Genomic DNA, 18,028 nt, shown 5'->3' on the forward strand with positions numbered 1-18,028 from the left:
TACTCTGCTGCTTCATCTTTTACTCTTTTTATGGGATCCTTTGATGAACAGATATTTTAATTTTAGTGTAGTCAAATCTCTTATTTTTTTCCCTGTATGGTTAATGTTTCTTGCATCTTATTTGAGACATCTTTCCCTACTCCAACATCATAAGGACCTATACCTTCATTGTTTTATACAGTTTTATAGTTTTTCCATTCACATTTATGTCAGTAATCTACCTGGAATTTAGTTTTTATGGATAATATGCAGTAAGGCATTAGTTTCATTTTCCTCTCGATGTATAATCCATTATCCTAGCATGAAAGATTGTTGTTTCCCCACTGCTCTGTAGTGCTAACTCTATCTTTTATCAAGCAATCATATGTATGCCTCTGTTCTAGAATTTCTTTTCTGTTCCATTAGTTTCTGTCTATCCCTTTTTTAATTACTATAGCTTTGTTATATGTCTTGATATATGATGGGACTGTTTCTCCTTATTTTTTTCCGAGAATGCTTGGCTCTTCTAGGCTCTTTGTACTTCTATATAAAGTTTAGAATCAGTTTGTCAAATCTGTTAAAAAATTGATTTTTTTGATTGGGAATACATTAAATCTATAAATCAATATGGGGATAACTATCTTTACATTGACTCTTATTTTTAGATAGGAAAATCTTCATGATACATTGACTCTTATAATTCATGAAGATTATTCATCTCTTCATTTACTTAGATGTTCCATAATTTAAAACTTTAAGTAATATTTTAAAATGTTATCCATAGAGGCATTGCATAATCTTTGGTTAGATTTACTCCTAAATATCTTATTTTAAAATTCTAAATTAGCTGGACATGGTGGCACATGCTTATAGTCCTAGCTACTTGGGAGGCTGAGGCAGGAGGATGACTTGAGTCCAGGAATTCAAAGCTTCAGTGAGCGATGATTGTGCCACTGCACTCTAGCCTGGGTGACAGAGCCAGACTCGTCTCTAAAAATAAATAAATAAATAAATATCAAAAAAAAGAAAATTTGGGTATCTTTTTAAAATTTTTTCATTTTTAGGCTGGGCGCAGTGGCTCACGCCTGTAATCCCAGCACTTTGGGAGGCCGAGGTGGGCGGATCACAAGGTCAAGAGATGGAGACCATCCTGGCTAACACGGTGAAACCCTGTCTCTACTAAAAATACAAAAAATTAGCCGGGTGAGGTGGTGGGCGCCTGTAGTCCCAGCTACTCAGGAGGCTGAGCAGGAGAATGGTGTGAACCCAGGAGGTGGAGCTTGCAGTGAGCCGAGATTGCACCATTGCACTCCAGCCTGGGCGACAGAGCGAGACTCTGTCTCAAAAAAAAAAAAAAAAAAAAAATTTATTTTCTCTTTGTTGTTAGGAAAGGATTACATTAAAACTCAAATTGTACCAGGGCCAGCCACCCAAACTACTATGTGAAAAAAAATATAGAAGTATTAAAATGCAAATTGTATCCTAAAACATTACATGGATTGTTTGGGTGGTAAAAATAGATAATAGGAAAATTGTGCCTGTTTTATAAGTGGGCTTTAATAAATGACAGTGCTCTAGATTCAAAATAATGCTTGACAGGCAAATGAATAGTATAAAATCAGACATAATGGTTGAATTTTTGACAATAGGGAATACTACTGAATATTGTATTATGGTGCTAGTCTATTAGCATTACTAAACTTTCTAATATATGTCTCTTTTATTTAACTCAGGTGAAAAGGATTCAATGATTTTTGATTGTACTGAATGCTATGATCCAGTTACTAAACAGTGGACAACTGTAGCTTCGATGAATCATCCTCGCTGTGGCTTAGGAGTGTGTGTGTGTTATGGGGCTATCTATGCTTTGGGTAATTATGCTGTTCAGTTTAAAGATAGCTAATATTATTTATGTATTTATTTTTAATTTTCATTTTTGTGGATACATAATAGGTATATATATTTATGGGGCACATGAGATACAGGCACATAATGTGTAATAATCACATCACGTAAAATGGGATATCCATCTCCTCAAGTACTTATCCTTTGTGTTATAAACAATCCAGTTATACTCTTCTAGTTATTTTTAAATGTACAATTAAATTATTATTGACTATAGTCACCCTATTGCGCTATCAAATACTGGGTCTTATTCATTCTTCCTTTTTTTTTTTATTCAAATTCATTAACTATGCCCACCTCCTGCCTCCCCACCCCCACTACACTACCCTTCCCAGCCTCTGGTAACCATCCTTCTACTCTCTGTCTCCATGAGTTCAATTGTTTTGATTTTTAGATCCCACAAAGAAGTGAGAATATGAAATGTTTGTAAAGATAGCTAATATTATTTAAATTGTTGGGTTCTGATGACTTTAGAGATGTTCTTTTCCTCTTTTCAGCTCTTTACATTCTTTTTTTAAAAACCAACCGGCTTTAGTCTGTATACTCTGGAGGCTGGGCAAGGTCTTAGGGGAAGGTGTAGGTAGGGGTCAGGGGGTCAGGGGTTGGAGGGGTTGGAGGAGGGTGCCCAGTTGGCTGGCTGACCAAACTGCTAGTCATACACATTCTTCTGCAGGTATCTCTGGAGCTACTGTATGCTGTAGATGTGCTTGCCAGCTCTTTAAATTCTTATTCTCAAAATTGTATTACTGGAGATAAAATATAGATGAGACATCCAGTGCAGTACTTTAGCTGAGTAGTTAAATCTCATTATTTTAATTAAGTATATAACATTTTTAGCACTCTGCATAGTGGCCTAATTATGTTTAATATAAGAAAACAGATGCCAAAAAATTAAATATATTACAAGGAAGTTCTGTACTATATTTTTATTCTTGTAGATGTAGTGAATGATTATGAGCTATTCTACTTTGAATATCTGTGTAACAAATGTTACAATCAAGGTTGTTCCTAGGGAAAGTTGTAAGTTGACATAGCTCTCAGCCTCCCCTATTTTCTCCTTGTCACTCCTTCAATTCACTGTAACTCAGTGTCTTCCCCTCATCCAAACCTATTGTGCAAAAAATATGAGTTACCTTAAGGTGAATGTAATCTATTATATTTTATTACCTCCACAAGTATCTGCATTTTTCAGTTAATTGTGGGAAATAATATTTTCAACTTTAAGAATTGGAGGGTGTTGGCCGGGCGCGGTGGCTCACAGCCTGTAATCCCAGTACTTTGGGAGGCTGAGGCAGGCGGATCACAAAGTCAGAAGATCAAGACCATCCTGGCTAACACAGTGAAACCCTGTCTCTACTAAAAATACAAAAAGAATTAGCTGGGCGTGGTGGCGGGTGCCTGTAGTCCTAGCTACTTGGGAGGCTGAGGCAGGAGAATGGCTTGAACCAGGGAGGCGGAGCTTGCAGTGAGCCTGAGCTGAGACTGCACCACTGCACTCCAGCCTGGATGACAGAGCGAGACTCCATCTCAAAAAAAAAAAAAAAGGGCCGGGCACCGTGGCTCAAGCCTGTAATCCCAGCTCTTTGGGAGGCCGAGACGGGTGGATCACGAGGTCAGGAGATCGAGACCATCCTGGCTAACAAGGTGAAACCCCGTCTCTACTAAAAAATACGAAAAATTAATTGGGTGAGGTGGCGGGCGCCTGTATTCCCCGCTACTCGGGAGGCTGAGGCAGGAGAATGGGGTAAAACCTGGGAGGCGGAGCTTGCAGTGAGCTGAGATCCGGCCACTGCACTCCAGCCTGGGCTACTCAGCAAGACTACATCTCAAAAAAAAAAAAAAAAAAAAAAATTATTAGAGAGTGTTAAGAAAATGTTATTGTGGGGATAAAGGGCCTTTTTGAAGTTCCTGAAATTAACCAAATACACAGTATGCTCTGATTAGGCTTGGAGCTGGCCTTGATTAGGATAAACATTCTGAATAGCCAGAAGTCATTTCAAAAGGTAGTTTTGCAAAATACCGTCTTTTCCATGCAATATATTGAAGTTTTGGGGCTTTCTTTGTTTTGTTTTTAGTCTTTAGTGAAAAATAGGGAGTTAAAAGACTTGAATTCTTTTTTTTTTTTTTTTCTCAAAAGAGCATCAGTTATGCAAGGACCTGAGTTCTACTCGTGGTCAAGTTCTAACTTTTTCATGGGATCGTGGAACAGATAACCTCTTTGGTTCATGTGATATCTATAATATGAAATAATTGGTTTAGATGTTTTGTAAGGTCTTTGTCATAAATAAGATTCTTTTATCCCAGAAATGAACATTTTTCTGTTTCATTACAGGTGGATGGGTTGGAGCTGAGATAGGGAACACCATTGAAAGATTTGATCCTGATGAAAATAAATGGGAAGTAGTTGGTAACATGGCTGTGTCACGCTACTACTTTGGGTGCTGTGAAATGCAAGGTAATCACTTTATAAAATATTTTTCCTCAAAATGTAGTTCTGAGAAACTTTGTGTTTGAGGCCTTATTTTCACAAAAGTATATTTTAGGTCTGTTGGTATTGAATGACTGATACTAGCAGCATAGAAGTTCTGCTTTTTACCTCCTATCGTTGACTTTTATTTCTGTATTGCCAAAATAATTGATTTTTTCAAAATAAACAAGGCTATCATTAAAAATTGCAAGTAAGCAGGAATATCTGACTAGCACAATAAGCATTCGAAGTGTTATCTGTTACTGTCTTTTCTCTCCCGTGAACATCTAAGTAAATATTTCTAAGTAGCGAGAGAGTATCAGAAACAATTTTGGGGCGTGGTGGCTCATGCCTATAATCCCAGCACTTTGGGAGGCTGAGGCAGTAGGATCATCTGAGGTTAGGAGTTCGAGACCAGCCTGGCCAACGGGTGAAACCTCATTTCTACTAAAAATACAAAAATTAGCTGGGCACGGTACCACACTCCTGTAATCCCAGCTACTAGGGAGGCTGAGGCAGGATAATTGTTTGAACCCAGGAAGTGGAGGTTGCAGTGAGTGAGATGGTGCCAGTGTACTGCAGCCTGGGTAACAGTGAAACTCTGTCTCAAAAAATAAATAAAAATAAATTGTTTTCATGGTCTCTATAGGCTTCTTTAGCATTGTTTTCTACAAAGTACATTGTGATTCAGTTCACATAGCATATAATCCTGTGACAGATTTAAATAATTATATGTTGCATATTAAAGTGGTATACAAACATTATTTTGATTGTCTACTATACTCTGAGAGTTAGGTAGTAAGATGTTTTAACTAGAACCTGATTCTGTCTAGGATTGGAGAACTGATTTATATGCACCTGTGGAGAAGGAAGCAGCTTTCCCATTGTTATATGACAGCCTAATCTGCTCAACTTCCTTCTGCTTTGTGGTTACCTTCTCTGATTTCCTTTTTTTTTTTTTTTTTTTTTTGAGACAGAGTCTCGCTGTGTCTCCCAGGCTGGAGTGCAGTGGCGTGATCTCGGCTCACTGCAAGCTCCACCTCCCGAGTTCACGCCATTCTCCCGCCTCAGCCTCCCAAGTAGCTGGGACTACAGGTGCCTGCCACCACGCCCAGCTAGTTTTTTGTATTTTTAGTAGAGACGGGGTTTCACCATGTTAGCCAGGATAGTCTCAATCTCCTGACCTCGTGATCCACCTGCCTTGGCCTCCCAAAGTGCTGGGATTACAGGCTTGAGCCACCGCGCCCGGCCAACCTTCTCTGATTTCTATTAGCAAATTATGTGGTGCAGACTATATCTTACTGTTTAATATCATGTCTCCTAGTTGTTTTATATTTATTATTTGTATCATTCCATCTAAAATCATAGAGCTACCTAGAAAGGGATCTTTGAACTTACCTATTTCAACTTCTTTAAGTTATAGATGAGGAAGCTGAAGATCAGGAAGGTTGTGAGTTGTCTTTTCTCATAGCTGGTTACTGGCAAGGCTGGAACTAAAACCCAGGTTTACTATACTAACATTTAGCCCACATTTCTTTTTTATTTTTTTCTTTTTTTTTTTTTTGAGATGGAGTCTCGCTCTGTCACCCAGGCTGGAGTGCAGTGGTGCGATCTTGGCTCAGTGCAGGCTCCGCCTCCCGGGTTCACACCATTCTCCTGCCTCAGTCTCCGGAGTAGCTGGGACTACAGGCACCTGCCACACCTGGCAAAGTTTTTGTGTTTTTAGTAGAGACGGGGTTTCACCATGTTAACCAGGATGGTCACAATCTCCTGACCTCGTGATCTGCCCGCCTTGTTCTCCTAAAGTGCTGGGATTACAGGCATGATCCACTGCACCCAGCCTAGCCCACATGTCGTAAAATATAATTCTTTGTAACTCCTCACTTTAGAAGATGAAGTACAACACTAGAGATTCAAAAATAATTGTAGATTGCCAGAGTTTATAAGGAAATTTTATGTAAATTACATTATATTTTACTGTAGTAATTGTTTTTGTTTTTGTTTTTTGAGACAAGTTCTGACTCTGTTGCCCAGGGTGGAGTGCAGTGGTGCAATCTTGGCTCATTGCAACCTCTGCCTCCCAGACTCAAGCCATCCTCCCACCTCAGTTGCCTGAGTAGCTGGGACTGCAGGCACACACCATCATGCCTGACTAATTTTGTATTTTTTGTATTTTTTGCCCAGGTTGGTCTCAAGCTCAAGTGATTCGCCTTCCCTGGCCTCCCAAAGTGCTGGGATTGTGAACCACTACACCCAGCTGTGTACTGTAGTAATTGATTCTGATACCTTAATTTAGCCACATACTATTTAAATTTAAATTCCCTACTTTATATCCATCTGAGCAACAGATAGGCTGTCACTAAAGAGGGCCATGTAATTCCCAGCTTAAGTGCATAACATTTTTTAGGGAAAAAAAAAAATCCATTTTCCTTTCCTGTTTTATCTGTGGATAATTAGATAGAACCTGAGATCACCAAGCAGATAATTAGATAGAAAATCCTCAGCTGACAGATTATTTCAAGTTCTTTGAAAACTCAACGCTATTTTAAATTAGTTCCACTAATTTTTTACAACTTGCTGAATAGTGAGGTGATAAACTTGACAAAGTTGATTTTCTCTCTTAAATAAAATTGTAAGCCCTAGATTAAACATAGCATCAGCATAGGAAACAGATCACAATCATTACTTTTCATCACTATTTGTATCTCACTTTCTGTAGCATCTGAGCAAAAATATTCCACTTCCAGGTTTAATTTATGTAATTGGGGGCATCAGCAATGAAGGAATAGAACTTCGTTCTTTTGAAGTCTATGATCCACTTTCTAAGCGTTGGTCTCCACTTCCTCCAATGGGAACCAGGAGAGCATATCTTGGTGTGGCTGCACTCAATGACTGCATCTATTCTATTGGAGGATGGAATGAGACCCAAGATGCTCTTCATACTGTAGAAAAATATTCCTTTGAAGAGGTAGGTTGGATGATTTCAGATGTTTAGTATCCTGGTATTCTTTTAATGTCTGTAAGATCTGTGGTGATGCACTTTCTTTCACTCATGATATTGATCATTTGTGGATTATTTTCCCCTTTTTTCTTTCCAAAGAAGAAACTTTTGGTGCCATTGCTTTTCTTCTGTTGTCAATTTTGTTTTATTGATTTCTGTTCTTATTTTTTCCTTTTTCCTATTTGTTTTTGATTGAGTTTGCTCTTCTTTTTCTAGGTTATTTATTTATTTTTTAATTTTTTAAGAGACAGGGTCTTGCTCTGTTGCACATGCTGGAGAGCACTGATATAATCATAGCTCACTGTAACATTGAACTCCTGCCCAGTTAATTTAAAAAAACTTTCTCTTGTACTGCTGGGCGTGGTGGCTCACGCCTGTAATCCCAGCACTTTGGGAAGCCAAGATGAGAGGATAGCTTGAGCCCAGGAGTTCAAGACCAGCCTGAACAACATAGTGAGACTGTCTGTATAATAAATAACAAAATTAGTTGGGCATGGTGGTATGCACCTGTGGTTCTAGCTACTCAGGGGGCTCAGGTGAGAGGATCACTTGAGCCTGGGAAGTCAAGGCTGCAGTGAGCTGTGATCAAGCCATTGTGCTCCAACTTCGGTAACAGTGAGAGACCCTCGCTCAAGAGTAATTTTTTTTTTTTTTTTTTTTGAGACCAAGTTTTGCTTTTGTTGCCCAGGCTGGAGTGCAGTGGCACAATCTTACCTCGCCGCAACCTCTGCCTCCTGGGTTCAAGCAATTCTCCTGCCTCAACCTCCTGAGTAGCTGGGATTTTGGGCGTGCACCACCATACCTGGCTAATTTTGTATTTTTAGTGGAGATGGGGTTTCTCTATGTTGGTCAGGCTGGTTTCGAACTCCCAACATCAGGTGATCCGCCTGCCTCAGCCTCCCAAAGTGCTGGGATTACAGGCATGAGCCACTGCACCTGGCTGATTTTTTTTTTTTTTCCTAGGGTTAGGGTCTCGCTATGTAACCCAGACTAATCTCAGACTCCTGGTCTTAAGTGATTATCCTTCCTTGGCATCCCAAACCACTGGCATTACAGATCTTTGGGAGCCACTGCACTCCCCAAATCCCAACAGTCTCAGCTCTCTTTTTTTCTAGATTCTTTTTTTTTTTTTTTTGAGACGGAGTCTCGCTCTGTCACCCAGGCTGGAGTGCAGTGGCACGATCTGGGCTCACTGCAAGCTCCGCCTCCCGGGTTCACACCATTCTCCTGCCTCAGCCTCCCGAGTAGCTAGGACTACAGGCGCCCGCCACCTCGCCTGGCTAGTTTTTTGTATTCTTTTTAGTAGAGACGGAGTTTCACTGTGTTAGCCAGGATGGTCTCGATCTCCTGACCTCGTGATCCGCCCATCTCGGCCTCCCAAAGAGCTGGGATTACAGGCTTGAGCCACCGTGCCTGGCCTTTTTCTAGATTCTTAAAGTGGAAGCTTAGATGATTGATTTTAGACCTTCCTTTTTCTATAATAGAAACTATAAATTCTCTTCGAGCACTGCTTTAACTTCATCACACATATTTTGATATGTTGCCTTTTAATTAGTTAGCAGTTATATTAAAATATAAAAATGGCCTTGTCATTTATTTTCTGTTTATGAAATCCATTCTTTGATTCTTTTTTCTTCTTTTCGTCTTTATGTTGATTGTTTTAGTATTCCATAGAATTTTATCTCTTTTATTGTCTAGTTAGCTGTATTTCTTCACCTTTTTTCTTGGTGATTACTTTAGGGTTTTGTGGGTGGAAAAAACATACTCAACATGTTTTCTACTCTGATCTCACGTCACAACAAACACAGAAAACTTCTGTGACTAAATGTGTGTGGGTTTTCCCCTACACATCAAGCAGCAGATACCAGCTAGGTGTCCTCGAATTCAGTTAAATTCTGATACTGTCTACCTGGAGATAGCCTCAGACCCCACAGGTTGAGGGCTCAGTCCCCAAGACTGCCCCCTCCTTCAGGCACTATTCCAAGTCCAGGCCTCTGGAACTTCTCACCAACTGGCTCCAAGTTGGGGTTCTCACAACACCCTCTTTGGAGTCAATTAATTTGCTAGAGTGGCTCACAGAACTCACGGAAACACTTACTTATGTTTATCAAGTTATTATAAGAGATATTGCAAAGGATACAGATGAAGAGATGCATATGGGGAGGTATGGGGGAATGGCATGGTACTTCTGTGACCTCTCTGGTTATGCCACCCTCTAAGAACCGCCAGGTGTTCAACTATCAGGAAGTTCTCCAAACTTAGTCCTTTTGGGTTTTTTGTTGCTGTTGTTGTTTCTTTGTTTTTGTTTTTTAGACGGAGTCTTGCTCTGTCACTAGGCTGGAGTGAAATGGCACAATCTAGGCTGACTGCAACCTCCGCCTCCTGGGTTCAAGCAATTCTCCTGCTTCAGCCTCCCAAGTAGCTGGGACTACAGGCACACGCCACCATGTCCAGCTAATTTTTGTATTTTTAGTATAGACGGGGTTTCACCATGTTGGCCAGGATGGTCTTGATCTCCCTTGGCCTCCCAAAGTGCTAGGATTACAGGTGTGAGCCCCCATGTCTGGGCTGGTTTTTCTGGAGGCTTCATTATATAGACATGATTGATTATATCATTGGGCATCCACTTAACCTTCAGCTCCTCTCCCCTCTCCGGAAGTCGGGATGGGACTGAAAGTTCTAATTCTATAATCATGCCTTGGTCTTTCTGGTGAGCATCCCTAATTCTGAAGCTAACTATGGGCTTCCAGCCATCAGTCAACATTAGCAAACAAAAAGGCATCACTGTGGATATTCTCAGGATGTTAGGAGTTGTATGCCAGGAAACGGGTTGAAGACTATGTACTTAATAATATCACAGGTTTACATTATGTATTTTTAGTGTATCAAATCTACAATATCATACTGTATCATTTGAAAGTAAGGAACTGGCCGGGCGCGGTGGCTCAAGCCTGTAATCCCAGCACTTTGGGAGGCCGAGACGGGCAGATCACGAAGTCAGGAGATCGAGACCATCCTGGCTAACCCGGTGAAACTCCGTCTCTACTAAAAAAATACAAAAAACTAGCTGGGCGAGGTGGTGGGCGCCTGTAGTCCCAGCTACTCGGGAGGCTGAGGCAGGAGAATGGCGTAAACCCGGAAGGCGGAGCTTGCAGTGAGCTGAGATCCGGCCACTGCACTCCAGCCCGGGAGACAAAGCGAGACTCCGTCTCAAAAAAAAAAAAAAAAAAAAAAAGAAAGTAAGGAACTTACAAAAATATACTTTGGCCAAGCACAGTGGCTAACGCCTATAATCCAGCACTTTGGGAGACAGAGGCGGGTGGATCATATGAGGTCAGGAGTTTTGCCACGTTGGCCAGCTGGTCTCAAACTCCTGACCTCAAGTGATCTGCCCACCTCAACCTCCCAAAGTGCTGGGATTACAGGCGTGAGCCACCACCGCTCCTGGCCTAATACCTAAAAGTTTTGTTTCATGTTTTATCTAGTTTTCTAGGTCTTTAGGGTAGGAGGGCAAGTTTGGTAACAATTGATCTATTTTTGTCTGGAAATGGAAATCCCTCCTGTGTCCTTTTGATACATTGCTATCATTCATTCAGCATTTCTTTATTTTCTGGCAGAAATATTTTCAGCTTATCTTATACTTTTTCTGCTTTAGCCCTGGAATCAGCCATTTCTTCAAGAAGCCTTATTTCCTTTTGGTGAAGGACAGTATTTAGAAACCAAGATGTACACACTTAGAGTACTAAATGCTACTTGGATGTTGCTGCTTCTAGCTGTAGTAGGGCAGGAGAGCCCCAAATTGGGCTTAGCCCAGGAATGTTCTTGGCCTTGCTTAGGATGGAATTTAAGAGCAAGCTGGTGGTAGAAGAAAACAATCTTATTGAGGTGGCAATGTTACAACTCTGTAACTACTTCTGCAGAGTGGGACTACTCCATAGACAGTGTGTTGAGAGTAGCAGCTCAGGGGCAGTTCTGCAGTCATTTATACCTACTTTAACTTATGTGAAAATTAAGGGGTGAGTTTTTCAGAATTTTCTAGAAAAAAGGTGGTACTTCTGGGTTGTTGCCACGGAAGAGGACAGTAACTTCTGGGTGTTGCCATTGGCAATGGTAAACTGACAGGGCACTGGTGGTTGTGTCTTACAGAGAGTTGCTTTCACCTCTTCCCTGTTTCAGCTAGTCTTCAATCTTGTCTGGAGTTGAGTCACCACCTTCTACCTCATAGCCACCCTCAGTAAACAGAACTAGGAAATGTGTGTATGTAAATAGGTTTTCACACACAGATTTATCTGTAAATATTTCTATATCTATTTGTGCATTTATATTGTAAAACCATGAGTTCATAATGATAGCTCCAATTCTAGTACACCAGGTTTTTTCAGGCCTTCTCCCTTTCCATGTTGTAAATACCTTTTCTGTCAGTTAAAGACTTTGCTTCCGCCAGGCGCGGTGGCTCACGTCTGTAATCCCAGCACTTGGGGACGCCAAGGCGTGTGGATCACTAGGTCAGGAGTTCGGGACCAGCTTGGCTAACATGGTGAAACCCCGTCTTTACTAAAATTACAAAAATTAGCTGAGCGTGGTGGTGGGCGCCTATAATCCCAGCTACTCCGGAGGCTGAGGCAGGAGAATCGCTTGAACCCAGGAGGCTGAGGCTGCAGTGAGCCGAGATCACACCACTGCACTCCAGCCTGGGCAACAGAGCAAGACTCTGTCTCAAAAAAAAAAAAAAGACTTTGCTTCCATTATCCTCAGTATATTTATTTATTCATTCAATTTAATTATTTGCTAAATGAAGCCAATTTTCTTATGATACCAGCTGTCTTCTCCACCTAACATCTCCATGCATTACCCATCCAGTCACTGCCTGGGTGAATTCCCCAGTGTTCCCTCATTCCCTCAGTTCCTAGGTTGACACAATTATACTTATAATAAGAGAAGAGAAAGGTAGGGGACAGGAGGTTGCATCTTCATTGGGTCACTGTTCTGTCATGTATTTGTTCATTAGTTCATTTATTCATTCACAAATACAGACTTCTCAGTATGTAAATATGGATCAGACACTATGCCAGGCAGAAACAAGGACAAACTCAACATATACAGCCACTGCTCTCAAGGAGGCTACATTGCAGTGAGGAATATGAGAAATAAATAGTCGGTTATGTTATAATGTGTTAAGTGCTGTGAGAGTGAAGTACAAAGTGTGTTATGCCCTAGACTTACAGGTTAGGCCAACTTTTTCTAAATTACTTTCCATGGAATACTAATTTTTTGCACTATTAATAGGAATTGAGTAATTTGAGTTTCCCTGGTCAACTATATTAAGGGAAATCTGGGTTAAACCAGGTTAAATTAGTTTCTTTACCACAGGACTTCTTTACAGAATATAGTGCAATAATGTACTTTATGAATCTTTATGTCAAGTCTCTCTCAGATTCACTTGAACACACCACCCTTGCTTTGTTCTGTGGATATTTGCAGAATATCTTGTGGAAGTGTTTCAGGGAACAAATTTTGAGAAATAAGGTTTAGTCTTATTTTAATTTTATGATTTTTAATGCCACTTATAGTTAGTAAAACCTTCAAAACTTTTGACCAGGTGCAGTGTCTCACATCTGTAATCCCAGCAGTTTGGGAGGCTGAAGCTGGTGGATCACTTGAGGTCAGGAGTTCGAGACCGGCCTGGCCAACATAGTGAAAGCCCGACTTTACTGAAAATACAAAAATTTGCTGGGCATGATGGTGGCCTATAATCCCAGCTACTTGGGAGGCTGAGTCAGAAGAATTGCTTGAACCTGGGAGGCAGAGGTTGCAATGAGTTGAGATTACCCAACTGTACTCTAGCCTGGGCAATAGAGCAAGACTCCATCTCAAAACAAAAAATTTTTTTAAGTTTTTTTTTTTTTTTTTTTTTTAAGTAGGAGGGTTTTAACAGTTTTATTGAAATGTAATTCACTGACCAAACATTTTGGTTGTTTCTGCTTTTTGGCTATTACAAACAATGCTACTATGAAGTTTTACATACAAGTTTTTGTGTAGACATGTGTTTTCATTTCTCTTGGGCATATACCTAGGAGTAGAATTGCTGGGTCACATAATGACTGTATTTAATCTTTTTTCGTTTGTTTGTTTTTTGTTTTTTTGTGTGTGTGTGTTTTTTGGAGACGGAGTTTCGCTCTTGTTGCCTAGGCTGGACTGCAGTGGTGATCTCGGCTCACCACAACCTCCACCTCAGGGGTTCAAATGATCATCCTGCCTCAGCCTCCCTAGTAGCTAGGATTACAGGTGTGCATCACCACACCTGGCTAATTTTTTATTTTTAGTAGAAACAGGGTTTCACCATGTTGACCAAGCTGATCTTGAACTCCTGACCTCAGGTGATCTTTGGGTCTCCCAAAGTGCCAGGATTACAGGCGTGAGCCACTGCACCCATCTGTGTTTAACCTTTTTAGGGAATCCCAGACTGTTTCCTAAAGTATCTACAACATTTTACATAACCACCATCAGTGTCTAAGGGTTCCAGTTTCTCCACATCCAATGCTTGTTATTATTTAGTTTTTCTTTTATAGCTGTTCTAGTAGGTATAAATGGGTATCTCACTGTGGTTTTGATTTGCATTTCCCTGATTGTTAAGCATCTTTTCATGTGTTTTTTGGTCATCTGTTTATCTTCTTTGAAGAAACATCTATTCAATTTATCTGTTTTAAAATTGAATTGTCTTTTCATTATTGAGTTGTAAGAGTTCTGCTGGGCATGGTGGCTCACGCCTGTAATCCCAACACTTTGGGAGGCTGAGACAGGTGGATCACTAGGTCAGATCGAGACCATCCCAGCTAACACGGTGAAACCCCGTCTCTACTAAAAATACAAAAAAAATTAGCCTGTCGTGGTGGCGGGTGCCTGTAGTCCCAGCTACTCGGGAGGCTGAGGCAGGAGAATAGCGTGAACCCGGGAGGCGGAGCTTACAGTGAGCCCTCCAGCCTGGGTAACAGAGCAAGACTCCATCTCAAAAAAAAGGAAGGCCCCGTCTCTACTAAAAAGACAAAAAAAAAAATAACTGGGCGTGGTGGCGGGTGCCTGTAGTCTCAGCTACTCAGGAGGCTGAGGCAGGAGAATGACTTGAACCTGGGAGGCGGAGCTTGCAGTGAGCCGAGATCTTGCCACTGCACTCCAACCTGGGTGACAAAACGAGACTCCGTCTCAAATAATAATAATAATAATAATAATAATATCTAGGTGCAAGTCCTTTGTCAAATATATAATTCACAATTTTTTTCTCCCATTATGTGTGTTTTCTTCACTTTCTTGATGGTATTCAAGCATAAAAATTTAAATTTTGATGTCCAATTTGTTTTGTTCCTTTGTTACTTGTGCTTTTGTTATAACTAAAAGCATTGCTTAATCCAAGGTCATAAGAACTTACAGCTATGCTTTTTTCCTAAGAGTTTTATAGTTTTAATTTTTGTATTTAGGTCTTTGATACATTTTGGTTTAATTTTGTATGTGATGTGAGGAAGAGATCCACCCTCATTCTTTTGTTTTTGGGTATCCAGTTGTCCCAGCATCACTGCATCACTGATTAAAAATACTGTTCTTTCCCCCACTGAATTGTCTTGAATTGAATTTTCACCTTTATTGAAAATCAGTTGACCATATATGTGAGGGTTTATTTCTGAGCTTTCTATTCTGTTCATTTATCTGTATGTCTCTCTATCCTTTTGCCAGTACCACATTGTCTTATTACAGCATTGTAGTAAGTTTTGAAATCAGAAAGTGTGAGTCCTTCAAATTGGATCATTTAAAAATTTGTTTGGCTCTCCTGGGTAACTTGAATTTCATATGCATTTTAGGATCAGCTTGTCAGTTCCTGCAGAGAAGCCAAATGGGTTTTTGACAGCGATTGCATTGAATTTGAGATCAATTTGGAGAGTATCAGCAACTTAACATTATTAATAAGTCTTTTGATTCACCATAGGATGTCTTTCCTTTTAGTTAGGTCTTCAGATTGTTTCAACAATGTTTTATAATTTTCAGTTTCTTGTACTTTTTTGGTTAAAATTTATTCAGAAGTATTTTATTCCTTTTAATGCTGTTATAAATTGTTTTATTAATTTCATATTCAGATTGTCCATTGCTAGTGTGTAGAAATACAATTTATTCTGCGACCTTGCTGCACTCATAGTCTTATTTTTTTTTTTTGGTGGATTCCTTAGGATTTTCTAAATACAAGATCCTACCATCTGTAAATATTGTTGGCTGGGTGCAGTGACTTAAACCTGTAATCCCAGCACCTTGGGAGGCCGAGGTAGGTAGATCACTTGAGTCCAGGAGTTCAGACCAGCCTGGGCAACATGGTGAAAACTGTGTCTCTTTAAAAAATATGAAAATTAGCCAGGTGTGGTTGTGCACGCCTGTAGTCCCAGCTCCTCAGAAGGCTGAGGTAGGAGGATCACCTGAGCCCAGGAAGGTCAAGGATGTAGTAAGTCATGATTGCACCACTGCACTCCAGCCTGGGCCACAGAGTGAGACCTGGTCTTTAAAACAAAACAAAAAAAAGATTGTTTTACTTCTTCTTAAATCTAGATTAAAACTAGATGCATTTTATTTCATTGTTTTCCCCTCATTACCCTAGCTAGAACCACCAGTACAATGTTGAAGTGGCAAAAATGGACTTTCATGTCTTGTTGTAAAGCATAAGGATTTTGATTCTCATTTCTGACAAGTTTTAAACTTTGGTGACATTTTTTAATTCCTTTCTCCATGATCCTGTTTGGGTTTATCTGATACAGAAAGTGAACTTTTTGAGGGCACTTTCTGTTGCGAATTTTTCTATATGGCTTTGAAATGAATAGATTTTAGTTTCAAATTAAGTCTTATTAATAATTATTACCGGCCGGGTGCGGTGGCTTACGCCTGTAATCACAGCACTTTGGGAGGCTGAGGTGAGTGGATCACCTGAAATCAGGAGTTCAAGACCAGCCTGGCCAACATGGTGAAACCCTGTCTCTACTAAAAATACAAAAATTAGCTGGGAGTGGTGGTGCACACCTGTAATCCTAGTAACTTGGGAGGCTGAAGCAGGAGAATTGCTCCAACCCAAGAGGCAGAGGTTGCAGTGAGCCAAGATCGTGCCACTGCACTTCAGCCTCGGCGACAGAGTAAGACTCCGTCTCGAGTAATAATAACAACAACAACAACAACAACAACGTGTTACCTTGGTTTTTATGCATAAATATGAAATTTTATTATTATTGACTACCTACTAACAATTTGCATTACAAATCCAGAAAAGATAATGTAAAACATGTTAGTAGTCTTACAGAGCTTTTTTTTTTTTTTAGAGGTAACATGGGATAAAAATCAAATTAGATGAGAACATGTCAGTTAAAAATAAAGTAATAAAAATTTAAAAGTTAAACTGTAGTTGTAATACACTGGTAGAAATGAAAGAGGAACAATATAGGATGAGTCCTAAGGTCCCTTTGTTATTGTCAAGGGGCATTTTGCGGGAAAGCAAAGGTTCTCCCTAATTATAAACATAACCTAAATTATCCTAATTTATCTTAACCAGAAATGGATATTTTTGAGAATGTATTTATCTTTTAAAATATAAGTATTTTTTCAGTTATGTCAGCTTTGTGATGTGCTCTGTAATTTCAGATGATCAAATAGCTTTCAAATTTAATCTGGTCCTTCACTTTCAAAGAATTGTCCCTGGTTTAGTATTTCATAATCTTATTTAAGTTCACATCAGCAAACGTACACTAACTGTTTATAATGTGATGGCACTATCCTAGTACCTATTTGGGTACTGGGATGAGAAGCTCAAGTCCCTGTCCTTAAAAATTTACTTTCTAGCGTTGATGAATAATCAGTCTTCACTATTTATGATTAAAAAACTTTTGTTCATCATATGCTTTATTTAAAGACTGATAATCTGTTCTCCCATTACCAGGCTGCTTGCTCTTTGCTCTCCTAATTACTTGTTAGGACATTTAGTAGCTTTCTTGTTTTCTGAGTATAGACGTTTTCCCTCAAGTAAGACACTACTAGTCGCTGGGCGTGGTGGCTCATGCCTGTAATCCCAGCACTTTGGGAGGCTGAGGTGGGTGAATCACTTGAGGTCAGGAGTTCAAGACCAGCCTGGCCAACATAGTGAAACTCCATCTTTACTAAAAATACTAAAAATTAGCCAGGCATGGTGACAGGTGCCTGTAATCCCAGCTACTCAGGAGGCTGAGGCAGGAGAATCGCTTGAACCCAGGAGGCGGAGGTTGCAGTGAGCCAAGATCACACCATTGCACTCCAGCCTGAGCAACAAGAGCGAGACTCCGTCTCAAGAAAAAAAAAAAAAGTAAGACATTACTAGTCATTTTGGCTATAACAGCATATTGAAATTTCTTTAGGGAACAATGTATAACAGGAGTTAGCAAACTTTTTGTGTAAAAGGCCAGATAGTAAATATTTTTGGCCTGTGGGTCACACACAATATCCTTTTTTGATATATGCTGCTTCTTTTTCTTGAAATATCTTTTAATATGGGAAAATCATTGTTTGTTCTCAGGCTATAGCAAAGTAGGCCATAGTTCCCAACCCCTGGTTAGCCCACCTTTCTGAAAATATGTTCTGCAGATTACTAAGTCTACTGGTTGCTCCTTGTAAAAAGGATTCCATGG

At 40.0% G+C, this 18,028-nt stretch overlaps 1 protein-coding gene across 2 annotated transcripts in view; it reads left to right on the top strand.

Annotated features, from left to right (window-relative positions):
• Positions 1-18,028, top strand: part of IPP (intracisternal A particle-promoted polypeptide) — a 42,041-nt gene that overhangs the window by 19,799 nt on the left and 4,214 nt on the right. Inside the window, exons 6-9 of one of the 2 annotated variants that reach the window (XR_005240561.2) lie at positions 1,713-1,850; positions 4,217-4,339; positions 7,099-7,319; positions 15,566-15,657. Coding sequence is in view for 1 of the 2 variants with exons in the window: in XM_007978936.3 (XP_007977127.1) it covers positions 1,713-1,850; positions 4,217-4,339; positions 7,099-7,319 (482 nt within the window). In the remaining variant the exon portion in view is untranslated. The remainder of the gene's footprint in view (positions 1-1,712; positions 1,851-4,216; positions 4,340-7,098; positions 7,320-15,565; positions 15,658-18,028) is intronic. The other variant, XM_007978936.3, reaches the window with a different exon arrangement.

The sequence above is a fragment of the Chlorocebus sabaeus genome, chromosome 20 (genome assembly GCF_047675955.1).
Source record: "Chlorocebus sabaeus isolate Y175 chromosome 20, mChlSab1.0.hap1, whole genome shotgun sequence".
NCBI classification, from domain to species: Eukaryota; Metazoa; Chordata; class Mammalia; order Primates; family Cercopithecidae; genus Chlorocebus; species Chlorocebus sabaeus.